Source organism: Hippocampus zosterae, chromosome 10 (genome assembly GCF_025434085.1).
Source record: "Hippocampus zosterae strain Florida chromosome 10, ASM2543408v3, whole genome shotgun sequence".
Lineage (NCBI taxonomy): Eukaryota > Metazoa > Chordata > Actinopteri > Syngnathiformes > Syngnathidae > Hippocampus > Hippocampus zosterae.
Genome location: NC_067460.1, coordinates 5442693 through 5462843, shown reverse-complemented (window position 1 = coordinate 5462843; position 20151 = coordinate 5442693). Strand labels below are relative to the sequence as shown.

General features: G+C 40.9%; 4 protein-coding genes across 6 annotated transcripts in view; 2 read left to right on the top strand and 2 right to left on the bottom strand.

The window, feature by feature from the left end:
* Positions 1-547: 547 nt before the first annotated feature.
* Positions 548-9381, bottom strand: sdhdb (succinate dehydrogenase complex, subunit D, integral membrane protein b). Its single transcript, XM_052079118.1, has 4 exons — positions 9268-9381; positions 8462-8572; positions 7155-7305; positions 548-1330 (listed from the first exon to the last, which is right to left on the bottom strand). The coding sequence occupies exons 1-4, from the start codon at positions 9314-9316 to the stop codon at positions 1165-1167; spliced, it is 477 nt and encodes a 158-aa protein (XP_051935078.1). The 5' UTR covers positions 9317-9381; the 3' UTR covers positions 548-1164.
* A 262-nt stretch (positions 9382-9643) lies between these two features.
* timm8b (translocase of inner mitochondrial membrane 8 homolog B (yeast)) lies at positions 9644-11509 on the top strand. The gene is made up of 3 exons (XM_052079126.1): positions 9644-9783; positions 9851-9970; positions 11126-11509. Exons 1-3 carry the CDS (start codon positions 9673-9675, stop codon positions 11291-11293), a joined length of 399 nt encoding a protein of 132 aa, XP_051935086.1. The 5' UTR covers positions 9644-9672; the 3' UTR covers positions 11294-11509.
* On the bottom strand, positions 11331-16109 carry il4i1 (interleukin 4 induced 1). The gene is made up of 7 exons (XM_052078962.1): positions 14808-16109; positions 14509-14723; positions 14282-14394; positions 13489-13690; positions 13188-13256; positions 12943-13079; positions 11331-12763 (listed from the first exon to the last, which is right to left on the bottom strand). Exons 1-7 carry the CDS (start codon positions 14836-14838, stop codon positions 11992-11994), a joined length of 1539 nt encoding a protein of 512 aa, XP_051934922.1. The 5' UTR covers positions 14839-16109; the 3' UTR covers positions 11331-11991.
* A 2096-nt stretch (positions 16110-18205) lies between these two features.
* snx19b (sorting nexin 19b) overlaps positions 18206-20151 on the top strand; it is a 35883-nt gene continuing 33937 nt past the window's right edge. For 2 of the 3 annotated variants that reach the window (XM_052078856.1, XM_052078854.1), the window contains exon 1: positions 18206-18318. In XM_052078856.1, the coding sequence (XP_051934816.1) occupies positions 18211-18318 (108 nt within the window). In that variant the 5' untranslated portion in view covers positions 18206-18210. Of the gene's footprint in view, positions 18319-19795; positions 19951-20151 lie in introns of those variants that run through there. The other variant, XM_052078857.1, reaches the window with a different exon arrangement.

The following is a 20151-nucleotide window of genomic DNA, read 5'->3' as shown; positions in this document are numbered from 1 at the left end:
TACAAATAAACAGAGAGAGAAGGACAAGTTGTTGTTTTTTTCAGCAGCAGCAGAATTGACACTCCCAGATAAGACGTTCTACAAGCTGCCGGAGTGTCTGTGGAAAAATCTGGCGATTGAAATTGTGAAGTCACAGATCGACTCACATTCGCTGTTCTAGTTTGTCCCAAGGCTGTTTGATGGGGGCTGTCAAATCAAAGTTTCTCCACACCAGACTCAGTCAAGCACAAAATGATGTACCTTGCTTGCTTTGTGCATTGCCAGACTTAGCACTCGTGCTGGAGCTCAAAAGGGACTTCCCCCAGTCATTTCCAAAAAGTGACACCCGTATGTTTTGAAAGTCAGGTGAAGCTCAGATGAATTATTTCAAAGGGTCTGCGCCTCCATTCACTTTGTTGATGTTATGCGTGATGACGACAAGATTTGTCTTCAACAAGCTGACAAAGCGCACCAACAATGACAAAATAATGAATACAGGCAGAGGGGGCTTGCGCTGGGCTCACCCGAAGACCGTAAAATATATGGTATTGCCTTGCACGGGGAGAAGTAAAATGCTTATACTCTTTATACTTTATACTCTGAAGTGGTCGTTACAGTAAAGCTGAGTGACATACAGTAAAGGACAGGTACAAGTACATGCTGTTTGGTTGTCAAGAGGGCAGCTATCAACCTTTGACCGAGATGAAGCGTCTCAAATGCAACATTTAAACACACCAATGGAGCACATCTTACATCAGATGGATTGAAGATCAAAGGTATGTATAAGTGAAAGAAAATCCATCCAACAACTCGAATCCTCGTGGAAAAAACAACAAAAAATAATAATTACAGGTCAAATAAGACTATTCTGGTCTGTACAATGTGACAAATGTTTTATGGCGAAATGAACTACGATGAGTCACTAACATGATATGGTACAGACTATAAAAGACATTGGCCTACTTCATCCTAAATTCCAGCCCACACTGAGCTTTGACAAGTTTATCCCCACCCCCCAGGAAATTGCCCATCAGTAACTCAACTGACCAAATTGAGCACAACTGATGAATATAAAGTACAATTACGCACACGTGAATCACTGGAAATATTGTCAAAGCCGACCGTGTATTTCTAAGAACTTCTCTGAAACACATTGAGGTCATTCTTCCGAGCTCACATTCAGGTTCATTTGCTCCAAAGCAGGGCAATGGCTTTGCATATGCCCACATCGTTGTAGTTGAAGTAGCTAAGGCCTGCGAACGTGACCGTGGACAGAAGGAAGAGGCCCGCATTGGCGATCTTGATCTTGGTCTCCCCATGAACATAATCTGTCAAAACCTGCCCTAGACCCCTGCAAGACAAAAAATATGAAATGGGATTTTAGAACTAAACTTGCAAAGTAATCAGATCTCATTAACATTTGACTGTTATATGGGACTGAGCAAATGTTAGTTTACCGCATTTTCTGCACTCTAAGGCGCACCTAAAAGTATCGAGTAGCTTCATCTAGTGGATGCATTGCCCAACCACAGCCATTATTGGAGCTTCTGTCCCATGCGCCTTATAATGCAATGAACCCTAGATATGAAGAGATCGATGTAACCGTTTTAAAATAGATAGTGCACCTTATACTCCGAAGCGCCATATAGTGCGTAAAATAGCCTATTTATTCAAACTCCACCGATGACTCTGAACAGGATGTGGGGAACATCACTCGGCAAAGCCACTTGTGTGGTTTTGTCCATTTTGTGTATGAGAATGCATGCCCCCCCAAAAAAATCTTTGTTGGAGAACATCGTGATCATCTCCAAGACCATGTATTCGAAATGTATGCATACGGTGCTTGCATTTGAAGAGAGCAAAGTTTAATAATGGCTCCGTACATCTTCCCCCAAAGCTGCCGATGGATTACTTTGAATGTTCTGTTACAGTCTATGTCACAATATCAGACTTGGACAATGGAAATTACTGAGTTGTTGTAGCGGCTAAACTCTTCTCACTTTGACACCTCTGCCATCCAAGTGAGTGAGCTTAACTGGGCTCGCTCAGTGCCAACATTCTTGGGCGCTTGAAGGTTCCTAATCCTATCAGGCACAGACCACATGGCAAGAAACTTTCTAGACTTCATTTTCCACCTCATTGCACTGCTGCCGCCACCCAAATGACATCAGGATATTTGTCTCACCAGTTGTGGTCAAAGAGGACGCAACCCGACCTCCTGAGATAGCCACCTGGCCTGGAGGCCTCAGCTTAGGAGGATTTATCACCACTCATGACTGAGATTTGTGCCCTGCGCCTGCCAGGCTGTCTAGTGTTTGTTCTAACTGAACGACCAGCACACTGCTCAGACATAAAGCTCAAGCCACCTTGACGAGGTTGCAACCAGCCGGAACTAACCTGGACTTAGCCGATTTCTGCTGACAGCTGTGCAATGGCTGGCTGCCCCTTTTTTCATTAGCTTGATAGGGCTAACTTGACACGATCAAGGTTTTTGGGGTCGTTGAGTAAATTTGGAGGAAAAAAATAAACGCAAAAAAACAATACTCAATCGCTTATTTGATCATAAGATGGGGCAATACATCTCCTGTAATTAAAGAACTTGTATATTTAAGCTAGAGCATAGCGAAAATGCATTGGAAAAAATTATTTTGACGTCCCCACAAAAAATTTGGAACAAAATATAGCATGTGTGACATACAAGTTTTACAACATGTCCTTCTTGTTTTGCAAAAGTTTAGCGCGTCTCGTCAACAACGGAGCGATTTGTTCAAACAACGCGCTTGCCTGCAGGTTGCATCTATGAGTGGCTGAACGTTCTTGGCCGGAAGGTCAACCAACTGATGTTGAATGAAGAAACCTATTTTGAATCAAATGGATGTTCAAATTCATTAAAACACACACGGTGGATCGTTGTTTTTTCACATAAATGGTTCTTACTTTTTAAAGGTGTAAACCACCCCCCCCCTCTCCCCCCCAAAAAATAAAAAACTACACAACCGCTCACAAGACGCACAAAAAGGCTAAAAATAGATTAGCTTCCGGGCTCACAAATACATCATGGCAGCAAAGAACCCCGGAGTGAACGAGCTTGTGTTTGCCCCGATGTTTTATTTCACGGAGCCAATCAATAGATTGTGCAAATTTTAATTAGAACAACAACAATTTTTAGTTCACAAGCACCGGCATCAGAAATTCTTCATTTTAAAACAATGCAAATTGTCCAAGAAATTCAATTGGATGGTGCTATGAACACGCAACCTCAGTCACGGTTCATTACAAAAAAACAAACCCCAAAAATATACAGCACGACATGAATTAAACATAAATGACACGGATCAACTGCTACTTACCGTTGGTGCGCTTGTGTTTTAGCTGGGTGATCACTGTAGTGATAGCTCTACATATTTCAAGAGCATAGAAAGCGAATTACTCTTAAAAAGGATAGACCGCATTTTCAGACTTTAAGTCACACTTTTTTTCCTCCATAATTTGGCTGGTCCCGCGATTTCTACTCAGATGCGAATTGTGTGTATTAAAATTCAAGCTCAGACGGGCACCCAAACTCCCCGTACCCGAATCGTATAGATTTTTTTTTCAATGTGGTTAGTAAATACTTTTGCAGCATTACTCCCAGAAGGTGCACACAGTGTCCAAAGAGTATGTACATTTCGTTCATCTGCTCTTAAGAGTCCCAACTTAAACCACATTACTGTTTTGTTGGCTCTGCTGTTGTGATTGTGTGATGCTAGCAAGAGAGTCACGTTGGATTTTATTTTGAGATTTGAGAATATTTACAACTGCGTGCTCAACGGGGCTGACAGACTGCTGACTTGTCACAAGTCGACTGCAAAGAGTGTAGGGCAGGGGTGCCCATTACGTCGATCCTGATCTACCAGTAGATCTAAGACAGGTCCCAAGTAGATCCGAGGAGAAAAAAAACAAACAAACATTTGTGTCTTTGTACATTTTAGTATTTTTTTTGTGTTAAATGTACGCTGCACCCTAATCATCCTATCAGTCTCATTTTCACAAAAAAAAAAAAAAATTTTAAAAATAAAATAAAGCAGGTAATTCTTGAATTTACGATGTCGCGTGATTACGTCACCGGAAGTTGTTAGCGGTCAGCAGTCTGCAATTCCAGCCTGTGATCAGAGCTGTTGCGCTCTATCTTTTATCATAATTCTCAATCAGAGTTTGTTTCGTGTACAATTCACCGAGGGCACGGGCAAAGAATATGAATCTCGAGGGCCAAGGGAAGTACTTTAAAACGGTACGTGTGAGCTACGATAGTCAACAGGCTGCAAAAGTGCATCGCATGCCTCACTTTCAGGCTGTTTCTCATCATGGTGTGCGTGCGTGTGTGTGTGTGTGTGTGTTTGTAATACATTTTTAGTGTACACCGCAGCCTACACACCATGTAGGTCTCACGCTCACAAAGAGTAATGAAAAGTAAAAAAAAAAAAAGAAAAAGTAGGTCACACTTAACTTACGGCGGTGCATAACCTGCATCACAGGAAGTTGTTCGTGGTCAGCAGTCACTTGCAGCTCGAGCCGTTTAGATATGTGCGGGGGAGGAGGGGTATTTATTCTCATTCAAAGCTGCATTGTTTGATCTGCAATTACGATTATTATGAGCCTTCATGATTAAATTGATTGTTTTTTTTTTTATTTCCGGGCAGTGCATTCTGTAGAGCAGGGGTGTCCAACGTTTTTTGACTGAAGATCTACTTTTCGTTCAACTAACCTACCGCGATCAACCCGGGCATACACAACACACTTAATTACAGACGCATGCCTACCTACTTTCGTGGAGCTCTGACGCGGAGGCATGGGACGCACTTTTGCAGCGTTTTTGACTATCATAGATCACCTGTATCGTTTTAAAAATGATTTTCACGGCCCTCCAGATTCTCTTTGCCAGTACCCTCGGTAATTGTACATGAAGCCCCGTTTCTGTTTTATTTTTAATTATTCTATTTTTATTTTTTATTTTTTTGCAACAGGCACCTGCCTTGCATCCCACACTGCTAATAGAAACGTGTGTCGCAGGCTGTGATGCAAATCTTCTTTGACAGAAACGTTGAAATGTAATAATTATTCGACACATTTTTACAGCATTAGGAAATATTAAGAATGTTTGCGTCATGTTTTTACTCCTACATAAACCTTATTTAAAACCAAAAAAATGAATTTTCCTCCCACATCTTTTTCCACTTTCAAACATTTTTATAAAGCTCCAGGGAGCCATTAGATAGCGCTAAAGAGTGTTGCCCTCCAACTATCTGCGGTAGATCACGTAGGCCCAAGCTTTTTGGGAACCATTTCAGTGATTCTTCTCCTACCTTCTTTTGAGAATTGTCTCTGCGATTCGAAGTTTTGCTTTTCAATGTGTACCAATGAGGCGCAAAATAAAAATTTTGACCTGCAAACTGTGATTTAAAACTGCTTACTTTGACCCTTAGGTTAACATATTTAAAGACTTCTGAAATTCTTATTTTTTTTAATGAAATTCACGGATGAAATGCCTTTTAATACTTTTTAAGCATCTGCAGGAACCCTGTTCATCCTCGGTAACAAAACCGTTTCCCTTACATAGTGGGTCCAAGAAGGTTGCAGCGCTCAGGAGACTGTCCAACAATCTGCTTATTTACGTCTTAACTCTTTAAATTTTTTCATTTCATATAAAGCAGCAAAGAAGACTATTTTTCTGTTTCCCCTTTAATTACTCATCATTTTGTTTGACCTAGAAAAGGCAGACAGAGTCTGGAGCCTCACTCACCAAGCACGCTGAAACACGATCCTGGCCGAATGTCTTGCCAGAAAGGTCAAGGCCAAAACACGGTATCATGTAATAACTCTCAAATTCCTTTATGTTGATAGAGACATTGGCAGTGATTATGCAACCGCTCTGGGCCATATGTTCTACTCTACTCATCTACTAAAAGATTTTTTTAATTGCTCATCAAATACCACCCGTCAAGAACAAGTTTGTCACGAAATAAATCACAGTCATTTAAATGTATCACAGGCAGGCTTGTTACTCTTCAAATTTGGGATTAAATTCGAGATGACTGTCAGACATGTGTTTGTCCATAGTAAAAGGGTTCCTTCTTCTGGCCTGAGTAGCAAGCTTTGCTTTATTGTGTCTATGTGCGGCTATGTATGCAAAATACTTTCAAGATCCTTATTCTACTGGCTGTGGATAACGGATGCCCAGCTGGAGAGCGAGAACTTTTACTCTCAGTCTTCCCTGACACTTGGGGGAGGGAGAAAAGCGCAGCTCACCGAGTGCTGTGGCTTTTAAACTACCAATCCCAAAAATATGCAGTATTGTTTCTTATTTGAAGGTGAGGTCTTGAGATGATTTTCTCGTGCTAAACTCCTTACTTGAGTCAAACGCGCATTCCATTTATGCCAGTGATGGGCAACTTAAACGCTGGAGGGAGGTCATCATATTCCCATCAATGCAACTCGGATCCGCACAAGACCACGCACTTCCGAACCAGATGAATGAGAAAAATGCTATTTTAAATATGGACAAAAAAAATATGTGCAAAATGCATGCCCAATATACTTCACTTTTGATATTATTCAATGCATGAATAAAAGCTACACTGTTCGAACCCAACAAAAAGGGTTTGAAGCATTCAACAAAATAACCACATACTGGATTTTTTTTTCTCAGTGCAAAGGGCTTTCTTGCAAAAAAATACAATTAAGGATGTCACAAAATAAACACTATTTATTTATTTATTTATTTATTATTAAGGAACGATGTCCTGCATTTCCAAATCCACAAAGTTGTATTGAGCCTACTCACGTTGCGGTGCGGTACAGGACAGGAGATCATAACTAACTAAGCCATCTGATGGTGAATGGTAATATTACAACTTAAAACAAGAGTGAACTGCTGCACATTTGCAGTTTGGCACCAGCAGTCGCATATTATTAGATTTTCCCCCCCAGTATTTATTTCAGAGTTATTTTCATCCCAATTTCCACAGGTTTTTTGAGGGAAACATCTTCAATGTTTATCACTGTTTTTTGAGGATTCTTTGAGGTTTGTAACAAACTAAAAAAACAGTTGCTAATAGTACTGTATATCCACTGTAAGTTAACATTTGATTCCCACCCCCAATTGTCAACCTTTGACCGTTCAGCTCCTCGCATCTTACCAGTGTCCATGGAGGGTGAGTGCAGCAGCCAGAGAGTAATCGATAGCAGGGCCGGGGTGAAAATAGGCAACAGGCCCCATGGCTAGCAGCAGGATGCTCAACACTCGCTCAGCTGTCCAGTGCAGAGAGGCAGCTTTGGAGCCGGAGCTCGCTTTAAAATATAAGATATAGGCAATACATACATTAACTTGGACAAGACAACATGGGTGGCCACAAAGAATCATGGGTGGGTTGCAGGGAGGCAAAATGTAGAACTATAGAAATTTGTATAAATCTCACTGTATAATGATTTGGGGTTATCGGGGCTCAAAACGGTGAGTACAATGTGATCGAATATCGTGTGTCCTGGTAAAAATTTGATTGCACGAACGTGAGTACATATTTTAATTTGTGGTTCAAAGGATCATCTTTCATCTGTGATCCGTATGGTTCATGTGCAACGGTTCAGGTCACACATGGTCTGCAGTTTGACGGGTGGAAAAAAAAATTGCGTGCATTCAAATTTAGAGAGCGTGTTCAATCAACACTGCAATAGTAAAGCGTTAGCGGAAATCATGTTTAGCGGAAGCGGAGAGCAGCTGGCTTGACTCGTCCCTTCAACTTTCTAAGCTTGCCTTGAACAAGGTTTTTATTGCTATTTCATCACATTGTGACCAATATCAACAATGCCATCACAAAATCATATTCAATCTCTAATTAAGGATGCTAAGACATTGTCAGTTGATTACACTGTCTTTGTAAGATACAGCGAGCCGCGAACGGGAGTGTAAACACTGATGTCTCACGATGATCATGAGAAGGGAGGTGCATTCAAAATTACGGTTCCTCGAAAGCCGTATCCTGGCTGTTTTAGATTCCTCTCTACTTCAACATACCTGATTCAAATGATCAGCTCTGTAGTTTACTCAGGCACTTGTCATGTACGCATCTAGCAAACATTCTGTACCGTACAGATTTTGGTATAGTATCCAGTTATTTCTTGTCAAGCCCCTCTTGGCAGCTAATCAAAGTGGAAATAATAAAATAAAGCAGGTCTTGTAAACAACCAGCTGCATGGCCCTCAAGCACCAGCATTGTAAGTTTGGGTAAACTTTTAAACGTTTCAAACCGCTTTATTTCCAAAACGTGTGCACTCTATTCACGCTCTGAGTCAAAAGGTAAAGTAAAATACAATTTTGTCATGTATTGGGGGTTTTTGGGCCATGAAAAACACACTTCCATTTAACCGACTACTGCTTTTAATGGACAACCTACTCCTTCCTATTTAGTTCATTAAATCAAGGCTTCACTGTACAGACAACACTGACCACTTAGGGCTTGGGAAGCATGAATCCTTGCAGTGAGCATGTAAGTCTGCTCCTGATGTTTGTGTGGTAGAATCAACGGCCTTGCCAGCAAGGTGCTTTGGTAGAATAGAGCTGGGGGGGAGAAAACAACAACATGCAGATATCAGAATCACAATATTAAAAGTGAACATTGTTGAGACAATCGTCTTCTTCTAAAAAAAAAAAAAAAAGAACAGAAATATATTCTACTACAGATATGAATGAGTTTATCATTTCCTGAATCAAAAGCTGAAATGGAAATATTCCCTCGTTAGATAAATATGTACTCAAGAATAATCTGTAGCAGGTGAAATTCTGTGAATCGTTTCCTCAAGTATACCATGGTTTTTTAATTAAACACTCACCACACAACACTTGCAAAGAAACGTATAGTTAATTTGATTCGACGATATGAGCCGAATTGAAAAGCGTATGTTGACCTATTAAAACGGGACCCATGATAAGGATTTACTAATATGCAATCCTGACAGATTTACAATGGAGCCTCCTCTCCAGAATCTTCCTCTACATACGCATCACTTATAATAGTGGATTACTGTTGATTCCATTCATTTGCTATACAAGGAAACTGTCTTTTAGAGCAATTCAAATTAAATCAAATTAGCTTTATTGATTAAAGTCATTAACTTCAAATGAGCACCACTGTTTTCTGCGTAGCATGCCTTACACACACAGTAACAAGACACTCGGTGTAGCTCTCAAATGATCTGCCTAATTTGCGAGCAAATTCAAAACAAGAAAGCGGTGAGAAAGTTTTGTATTCTTACGGTGGACTCCTCTGCGACAAACAGAAGTCAAGCGCACGATAGCCGCCATGTTGGTCAACTAACCAAGGTCGTCACGATTTACCCGGAAGTTGTTACTGAAACATCCCGTTACAAAGATCTTTTAATTAAGAGAAGATGAAGTTCTCCGAATGTTATGGTACCAAACGCTATTCAGAATAAAATATCAATGACAACGAAAGCCACAACCGTAAACGGATTAATATAGGTCACAGAAAAAAATCATGATTTTTTTATTTTTTTAATGTGCTTCTTAAAATATGTACTTTATAATAATGAAATATCAAGTTGTTTTGCGACAACGCTTCTTCTTGAAACATTATGACTTTTGAAAGCGTCACTATTACGTCATCACAAGTGAACTGATTTACAAACGTGAATAACCGAATGTCACAGCCGCCAGTGATGTATAGCCACACATCCCATAATTTGTATATCCGCGGTGGTCTACGCGGACTCGTGAAGCACCGGTCGCTCGCACAAGCAGTTTTACCGAAGGTCACTTAATCGACGCTTACTGCTACACATCACCGTTGATACTAAAAAACAATTCTGTCTATTTAAGATCCGTTTAAGAGACGCAATGGACGGTTTTGACAATCTCAGTGCGTCGGAGAAGGCGGAAGCTACAGAGCTTCAGCGGTTGATTGCCATAGAACAGCAAAAGGCTCAGTTTCAGGCCCAGGTTTGTACCCCAACGTGGACCGTACAGCATAGAGTATTCTAATACTGTACTGTACACGCCGACTGATGACTGATCACTTGAATGATACCAAATGGAATGCATTAAGATGGTGTTTGGAACATACGCAGAAACAATGTTAATCCAACGATAGATCTTGTTGCAAGGAGAAATAGTTTGAAATACTGTACATCAGAGGAGTCCAAACTTTTTTGTTTGAGGGCCACATCCATAAAACTGGCTGAATGAAAGGGCCACTTTAAAATTCTTCAACTTTTTGAAAGACGCTAAAGTCAGTAAAGACAGTAATTATATGTTTTTTGTATTGTCTCATTAATTTCATCAGCTTTCTGTTAAGGTGTTAAGGGCAAATATTTGAGGATTTGTCCAATTTTGTGGGGTGGCCAACAGTCCTCTATCGAACAGAATAGATCCAGCTCCACATTCATAACCAAAACAACAAAAATAATTAATAATAATAATAATATTATTAAAAAATAATTAGGTGACCATGTTTCAGTTTCTTGAGGATCATTAAGTGGTGTCTTCATAAATCAGCCATCGAGCACAAAGTGGAAGAAACTATTTTTGCCTCTAAAAATGTAATTATCTTTATTCGCTACGGTGTTTTGAAGATAAATTGTGTTATTCTTTTCATCATAAATGGTTTATTTGTATCTTCAAATATCTGGAAAAGTTCAACAGTATATAAACAAATGTTTCAGTATAAACGGCACATATTTTTCTGGCACACTTCTCACTCTGCCCGCCTTGACCTTTTGTAACTAACCTTGCTGCCCATGTCAAATATCATTTACTTATTTATGTATGTACTATATGTCTGTATGGCATGTTGTGGGCCGCTGAAATGGCCCCCGGGCTGTAGTTTGACCGCACTCGCCGTTTTTGACTGTGGTTTGAATGAAAAAGGCTACTGTGTAAACATAAACTGTAACATTTACTGAAATGACGCTCTTACCAACATAATTTGAAAACATTAACAAGCAAATCACAGTTACAAAACACGGAGAGAGAAAAATATATATACTGTATATGCAGTATTATTAATATCTATAAAACATGCAGTTAAAATGATTGAAATCTCTGTATTTTAGTCATGATACCATTTCCATTCCCATCATGTCTGCTTATTTCTAGGTGCACAACTTCACAGACGTGTGCTGGGACAAGTGTGTGGACAGTCCAGGTTCGAAATTTGACTACCGGACAGAAACTTGTCTCGTCAGCTGTGTGGAGCGATTCATTGACACCACCTTGACCATCACCAACCGCTTCACTCAAATGGTGCAGAAAGGCACTCATTGAACAATGGACTGCATAGACCTTTGTTGGACTTTATTAGCAGATTAAAAATATCTATACACAACTGTTTTGGATTCCTAACATGTTTGGGGTTAGGGATATGAAGAGTGACAATATTACTGTGATATACGACTGTGATCAGCATGTTTGTTAGCATTTCATGTTTGAATGGTGTGATCATCGAATTGGAACACAAGTAAACTGGCTGTTATTGGTGGAGTGTGGATTTCATTAGGATTTCTTTCGAACACTTTAACACATTAATTTGCTTGTGGAATGTGTTTGCTTCAACAATTCAATTATACTTGCGTAAACATAAACAATGCAGTATATCAGAGTTGAGTAAATTCGTAGAGCTCATATTATTATCTCAGTTGATTTTGAACTGAAAGTAGCAACCAATAGTTACCCAATTGCAAAATGCAAGAACATCAAGCAATTATCTAAACCGCTTATCTTCGCAAGCGATAATGAACATGTGATTCTGTATGCTGAAATATTCCAGTTGATTGAATCCTCAGATTTCTGAAACAGAAAGATGGGGCAAAGAGTCATTATAACAAATTCACTTAAAAAGTGATCACTAGTATATTTAAATATAATTGCTTGTTTAAATATTACAACTTTAAATACCTATGGAATACAATTGACTGTGACATACAAAATGTGATGATTTTAAATTATTTTCTACCCCCAACTGATTAGGGTTGAATTGTGAGGCTATTAATATTTTTGGCCGCTCTGAGGGCAGATTTCATGGAAGTTTCTATCCAGCCGTGAGGTAAAGCGGTGTGTTCCCCAGCAAAGTGCACACGTCCCTCGCTCTGGAATAGTTCTCTGGCATAAAGGCCCTGGTAGGGTGTGAAAAGGGCAAATGCGCCCAAGCTGTAGGGGTCCAAGCCCCACTTCTTCACCAGTCCACCAGTAAATAGAGACCTGATATCCTCTCCATGGATCCTAACCAAGTCGTCCAGGACCACAGCCATCAGCTCATCTTCACTCACACCTTGAAAGAGGGTGGAATCGTCAGAGCAAGTGTACGATGCGAGCAGAGCCCCTGCGTCTGTTCCTGGGAAACTGTGGCTGGGGTAATAAATGAAGCGTGATGGTCGGTCTGTGATGCTCTTCCCTCCCCTGATGCCCTCTTTCTCCCAAAAGCGCTCCATGAAGCTCAGTATCACTTTGGTGGAACTCGCGTAGTGAACTGAGCGCAGGGCTTCCATCTTGTCCGCAGAAAGTGCTGGCTGGAAGTCAATCAGGAGGGTTGCCTTGGCTGTGGCTGTAACCAGTGCCTGGTCCACCGTCAGGTTCGTCATCAAACCTGGAGTACGCACGTCCTGGTATGTCACAGTCACGTTTCTGCCTCCTGATTGGTTAATGAGTTTGACCCTGGAGTTGAGGAGGGTTGTGGCGTTCAACATGCCGTAGAAAGCCGTTGTGAGGTGGTCAAAGCCATCGGTGACCTCATAGTACCTGGAAGAAAAGCATCCAGAGTTTGTTTGTTTTATATACCGGAATGTGTACACACATATATATAGGTATATATAAAATGATGATATGAATACAATATTGACTATATTAAGTCTATTTGAAAACAGAAAACATTTCCACATAAAATGTCACTCATGTACAGTATGTCAATATTTTCTCACTCTGTGTCATCATTGATGTCGGACTGGACGTAAAGCATCTCTAGCATGGATGTGTAAAAGAGGCTGTTTTCATTCAGGATGTCTCCAATCATCCGCAATGCACCACGACTCAGATTGCCCTCTTTCACCAAGTATTCCTTTTGACAAACATATCAATAATTCTAATCAGAAACAGTAATTCTAAACTTTCTTTGGTCACAATCAACCTAGACTATCCTAGTCGATATGTAGTGTGTTTTCCTTACTTTCACTGTGTAGGCGTCATACTTTCCCAACATTGCACTACAGCCACTTGTCTGAAGATCATCTCTCACCTGCTCAGAGATGGAAATATTTAGTATAGAAAAAAATATTCTCATTCTCAACATGAAAAATAGAGCAGGGTATGAATACAGTGTGAGTCTTCAGGATTGGTCATTTCAATTGATCAGCTCATTGATGGACTGCGATCACTCAGATCGCACAGGCTTCAACTTCCCACACATCATGTGCAGGAGAACATGGATAGTGAGATTGACTCGAAGAGAACCCGGAATGTCTACAAACCTTCCACAGAGTCTCACTGAAGAGCTGCGCAGCTGATTTCCCCCTCTCTCCCTCATTCAGGGTGTAATTCAGCACATCATGGTTGTTTGCCACAGCCAAGTTTTTATGAAGTTGCCCATTTAGCAAAAAGTAGGTGTTCATGTCATCTTGGACAAAATGGTTCAAGGGGATTTTTAATTTGGAGACAAAGGAGAGCAGAATCCTGTGGGAAAATATAGCATGTTATTGCAAATAACGTCTACCAGAAGTTACATTTGACGAAATGCATGCAGTTGAATCAGGCAAACATTCACACTTGAATTGAAGTACAAAATTAGTTATTTTAATTCTCGATTTTTCGTCTCTTCATCTCTGTGATGAGTTTTTCAACAACAACACCAATTTTTAGCGATGTAATTCGACTCCATTGTTCAGTGTGATTGTTCTTATAAGGGCGCAAATCCCAGCAGACTCTCAGAGAGAGACAGCGGGAGACTTTGGACTGGTCGCCAGTCAATTGTAGAGCAAATACAGACGAACAGCAATTCACGCTCACATCCAACAGCTCAGGAAAATTCGCGGTCTTTCCTCTGGTCTCACTTCACCAACTCCACAAAGAAGGACCCGAGAATCTCCGGCTGCGAGGCAGACATGCTAACCACTATTCACCGTGCTGTTGCTGCATGTCATCAATAAATTCAGTCAAAGAGAACTGAGCATGTATTCTTTCTTTTCAGCTTCAGACTTTTTTTTCCAAAAAAACATTTACAACAAATGAATAAATTAAAATGGTGTCAAAAGACACTGTACTCACTTATGAAAGCTGGGGATGCGCATGGCGCCCACCTCTGCGTACCAGCCTTCTCTTGTATTCCTAAAGGTCTCAATGCGTCCTCCAATACGGTGACTGGCTTCTATTATGGTCACCTTTTTTTGTCCAACAGGTCACATTATCGGTTTTCTCACATTTTCATGAAGCACGAGAGCTTTATTTATTTATTTATTTATTTATTTAAACAAAAGAGAGCTGAGTCATTCTACCTTATGGCCGGCATCTTGCAAAATCTTGGCTGCGGTTATTCCAGCAATGCCCCCACCAATAATCGCTACGTGTTGAGGTGTCTTTGTGGAGGGGAGTCCTTTATCCACAATATCTAGGAGCTCACTATAGTCGGCGTCTTGAAGGCATTCATACAGGGGGTCTCCGGCGATCCCGCTCATTACAAACACCACAACTCCCAATAGAAATAAAGGAACTTGACAGAGGCAAAGAACATGTCACTTTCACTTGCCCATACATAAAGCACCCATTTTACTTTAGGACACAGATTAATACTTACAAAATTTGCACAGTGACATGTGAGTGATCATCTTGGCAATGGATGTCCACAGTCTGGATTTCCTTGTTTGGTGAATACTGTGAGAGGGAACTGAAGCCTATAAAGGCAAACATATAATCGATTTTGAGTTCATGGATCCAAATGATGGTAAGTTCCAAAGTTGTCCTTGACATACAGACACAAAAATCAAACTGTGTGTGAAGACCAAGCGTGCATTTCACTTACCTTGGACAAAGGTAATGTCTCATAAGTTGTCATCAGCCTATTCATAGCTGAGGGTGCAAGTGTCCCTTCTGAGCTAAACTCTGAACACTTTTGCTCTCTAAAAGAAGGCACCTTGGAAATCCTGGATGTTTGGTATGTATGAATTTGCGTATATTAATGAGGGACTTTGTGGCTTCAAAGGTCTTCCAGAAACATTTTCCCACACCAGCTCAAGAGTCAACCACACTGAACAAATAAGATTAGTGAGGGTATACTAGTCAGCACAGCCCATTTCCTCCATCTTCACTCATTTTAATACTTGACTCTGCTCATTCGGTATGATTTAAAAGCACTCCATACTGGCAGGTCCGACAGCAGTGTTTAGCGCGCACATGCACCAACCACATTAACAACAATTTCCAAGCTTTCTTTAAGTCAGTATTTCATCTTAACATCATATTTTAGCTGGAAACTTTATGTTTAGAATTATTATAAGTATCGAGAGGTAATCTTTTTAATCCTATACTTGCCCTTGCTGTGTGGATTAAAAAGCATTAGCATACCTTGTACAATACAACTACACAATTGATTTTTGTGAAGTTAAATATTACATACTCTGCTTTTTTATACATAACAAAGAGAAATTCTGAAGTTTACGCACCTGGACTCCTTCGTTGCTGGTGCAGAACAAACTCTACACAGGGACTTGCAGTATATTTTTTACATGCCTATGGTGGTGTGGATGATACATTTCACTGTACCGGTAGGTTATGAAATTATCTTACAATGTATGGTGGATCCGGTGCTGAACAGAGCATAGTTTGAGGTCAAAGGCATATTTTTACTGAGCAATGTTGTCAATAAAAAAAGAGCACGTTGAAGAGTGGGCACATCCTTTGTTAATGTATAATGTGCATCACTTTTTCTGATCGCAAACAATGACATGTTGTAAGAAGCCGAGAGTTTGCTATTCGGCCAAAAAGTGATAATGTTCATTTCAAGTCTAAGAAATAATCCCTTTTCGCTGGGTAGAGATGCTGTGAGTTACAGTACAAACACATGGGTGGAACATTTTCTAGTCTGTAGCATTTTGCCACAACACTGTGATGGACAGTCGTGTGTGTGAGGCGTTGAGGTCTTGGAAAGCTTGAAATGAACGCACCATGAGAGGATAAGAAAAAATAAATAACTGTTCTTAAGATAACTGTTGCCTCTGAATGTGTTGTGTCTACTTTATAAAGCAAATATCATTCATTCATTCATTCATTTTCCGATCCACTTATCCTCACAAGTGGTCGCAGGGGGTGCTGGAGCTTATCCCAGCTGTCTTTGGGCAGTAGGCGGAGGACACCCTTAATTGGTTGCCAGCCAAATCGCAGGGCACAGTTAGACGAACAACCATTTGCGCTCACATTCACACCTAGGGACAATTCAGGCTGAGCAAATATCATCCATCCATCCATCCATCCATCCATCATCTACTGCTTATCCGGGGCCGGGTCGCGGGGGCAACAGCTTTAGCAGGGAAGCCCAGACTTCCCTCTCCCTAGCTACTTCGTCCAGCTCTCCCCGGGGGATCCCGAGTCGTTCCCAGGCAAGCTGGGTGACATAGTCTCTCCAGCGTGTCCTGGGTCTTCCTCGGGGTCTCCTCCCGGTGGGGCATGACCGGAACACCTCACCGGGGAGGCGCTCAGGAGGCATCCAAATCAGATGCCCAAGCCACCTCATCTGGCTCCTCTCGATATGGAGGAGAAGCGGCTCGACTCTGAGCCCCTCCCGGTTGACCGAGCTTCTCACCTTGAGGATGAGAATATCATGCAAATGTAAAAAAAAAAAACACTGGTTGGGGGTTATGTATTGAGATGCGTTTGTTTTGATGTTGACAGTAAATGCTATTAACACTTTGAAAACTAATGGTTTGATTATTATGGTTTTTCTGATAGGTGTCAGGATTCGTTTTGGGACCAACAGGTGGCACTGGAGGGCTCCCCCTGCAGCTGCACACCTGTTGGTCATTAGGTAATTAGTGCTTTAAAAGGATTCCCAGCCCGATCACTCATCGTCGGGTCATTGTTGCTCTTGGCTACTGTCATGTTTGTGCGTTGCGTTTTGTTTGTTCTCTTGCAACTGTCATGGTTCTGTTCCTGTTAGTTTTTTTGCCACAGTCATGGTATTGTTTTGCTACTTTGGATTAGTTTTGGTTGTTAGCACTTTGTTTGTTTTGGATTCAGTTTTCTCTGTTTTATTAAATATAATACGTCAAGTTCACCCTCCTCCTCCCTCCCTCCTGCCTGCTTTTTCGGGTCCACCACCACCACCTTGCTACCTGACAATAGGAGGCGGCAACGTGGTCGGCTGCTTAGCGCGCCGACCTCACAGTGCAGAGGTTGTAGGTTCGATTCAGGCTTCGGCCTTCCTGTGTGGAGTTTGCATGTTCTTCCTGTACCTGCTTGGGCTTCCTACCATGTTCCAAAAACGTCCATGAAAAAGTGAAAAACAATAACAGGCAATGTGAAAATACACTTGCATGTTCTTGCTCCATGCGTATGAGGAAATCTTCTGGTTCTGCAGCTCAGTAAATCCAGGTTTAGTGCCACTGCATTTTGAACCACCAATTATTTTTTTTCATTCAGGTGTAATGTTCAAAATTGTAAATTTCAGAGGTCTTTCATTTTGAAATATAACATCTTATCATAATGAATGTGCTTAGGTTCAATACCTTCAATAGTCTAGTCTACAGTATACCTGGTTGTGGGATAACAAAAATGAAAATTGTAATGATTTTTTTAAAACCAGGTGTAAAGGTCAAAATTGCAGATTTAAGAGGATTTTTATTTTTAAATGCAACATCGGATCCTAATGAAAGTACTCTGGTTGGTTACCTGATGTGGCATCGTGTTTCCCTCGAGCTCGTCTGGTCGCGGCATAACAAAAATTGAGTTTTTAATGTTTTTTTTTAAATCAAGTGTAATTTTAATTACTGATGCAGAGTTAACATTCAGTCCTGTTTCCATCTCAACTTAAGAATCTTTCTTGGTGCGACTCTGAGACAGTTAGCATTCTCCCTGCGTGAACCAATCGTTGCCTAACCGCAGAGAAGTTACTTGATAACATTATTTTAAAACCAAACCACTGACGGGCATGCATTAATTAGAAAGACTTTATTTTGAAGGCGGTCAATGCCGCTCGCTGGCGGCTCATGATCGTACTCAACTTCATCTTTACGTGTGTGAAGGTTGGCTTGACAGCAGTGCATAAACGGTGTTGGAAATGGATGGCTGCGTCCTTGATGGAGGCTCTTTTGAATGTGACTATGAGTGTGTTTGCTCAGTTTCATTGTCTTTCGTTACCATGGTGTAGTTTAGGGTACTGTACAATCAAAATAGTGATGTGTCGTTCGGGAACGAGCCGGCTGCCAGTGCCGGCTCTTTGAAGTGAACGATGGGAGCCGGAAGGGGCGGGTTACACACTCACACACACACGCACACACACACACGTACACACACGCACACACACGCTCACACACACACACACACACACGCACACACACGCACACACACACACACGCACACACGCACACGCACACACGCACACACACACACGCACACACACACACGCACACACACACACACACGGACACACACACGCACACACACACGCACACACAACTGCGCGCGATGCAGTTTAGAGAAGGGGGGTTGTTAGAGAAGAGACACACACAGCAGCACACTGAGCAGCACGCGAACAAGACAGACGAGGAGACGAGAGAGCTAGTTAGTGAAAAAAAACCAACCCGGTGGAAAGTGGAAAGGTGAGAAAATGGATAGGAAACGCAGTGTAATATGGACTCATTTCAATTTAATTGATAGTTCAAAGGCAGCGTGTAGACTGTGCAAGGTTAAAATATCCCATAGATCAGGCTCCACAAATAACCTGCACAGGCACATCAGAAATGTCCACCCATCAGTACAATTTGAAGAGAAAAGACAAGCAAGGGAACCAGCTATTAATGAAGGTGCCAGTGTGTCTGCAACTGTTGCTGCTGCTGCAATGTCACAACTGCCTAGATGTACAACCCAGAGCTCTATGAGCCACTTTATGCAAAAAGCTATAAAACCAACAAAACAGAACACAATTGACGAGGAACTGGGTAAAATGATTGCAAGGGATTTTCATCCATTTTGTGTTGGCTGTGTGTTGTCGCAACATCTGTCCCCTCAGAGAGAATCTTCTCCAAAACAGGGCAAATATTAACAGAGAGGAGAAACAGGATCAACCCCTCAAAGCTGAGGCACTTGGTTTTTCTTCATGCCAATCTTCGCTAAAGACAAGCAAAAACCTTTACCTGGATGCTGCTTTTTTCTTTTTGTTTTACAAATTTTAATGTATAATTTGTTGTGTGTTATTCAAAGCTTACTTATGTTGTTTTACTGTAAATAGTTAAACGCTTATAAATATACACATTCAGAGATTGGAACTTTTTGACGACCTTGTTTTGAGATGGGTCTTTGTACTTTGTTTTTATTTTTGTAGCACTCCATGTTGCGTATGTTCAGAAGAATATAAATAAAGCCATATAAATAATAAATATTTGATATAATGTCTTTTTTTGCATTAGTACTTCGTTTTACACATAATATTACGTTATTTTTGGTATTAAATTAATTTAAACAACAAAAAAACTGAGGAGCCATTTGGGAGCCGAAAGAGCCGGCTCTTTTTAGGGAGCCGATATAAATGAGCCGGCTCTCTAAAAGGAGCCGGAATTCCCATCACTAAATCAAAACACCGATTACTGGGGATTTTTTAGTGGGCGTTTCAACCATATGATGACGTCATGATACAGGAAGTAAACAGCTCACGAGATGTCTCGTTGATGATCAGCTCCAAACGATTTGCATGTTTTATATTATTTTAACGATGGTAACCATGCGCTAAGGTAAGCTATCTTTGTGTCGGTCCCACCCATCCAATAACTGCCATTATTTTATCTTTCGACCCCCCCACCCTCAGGATATCGTCATTTTTGTTCTTCGCTAGCGTCAAGCCATAAAGGAAATATAAACACATGTATGTAAACATTGCATTTAGAAACATGTGACAAGTAGATACATAACGAATTTCAAATGCAAAGTACAGT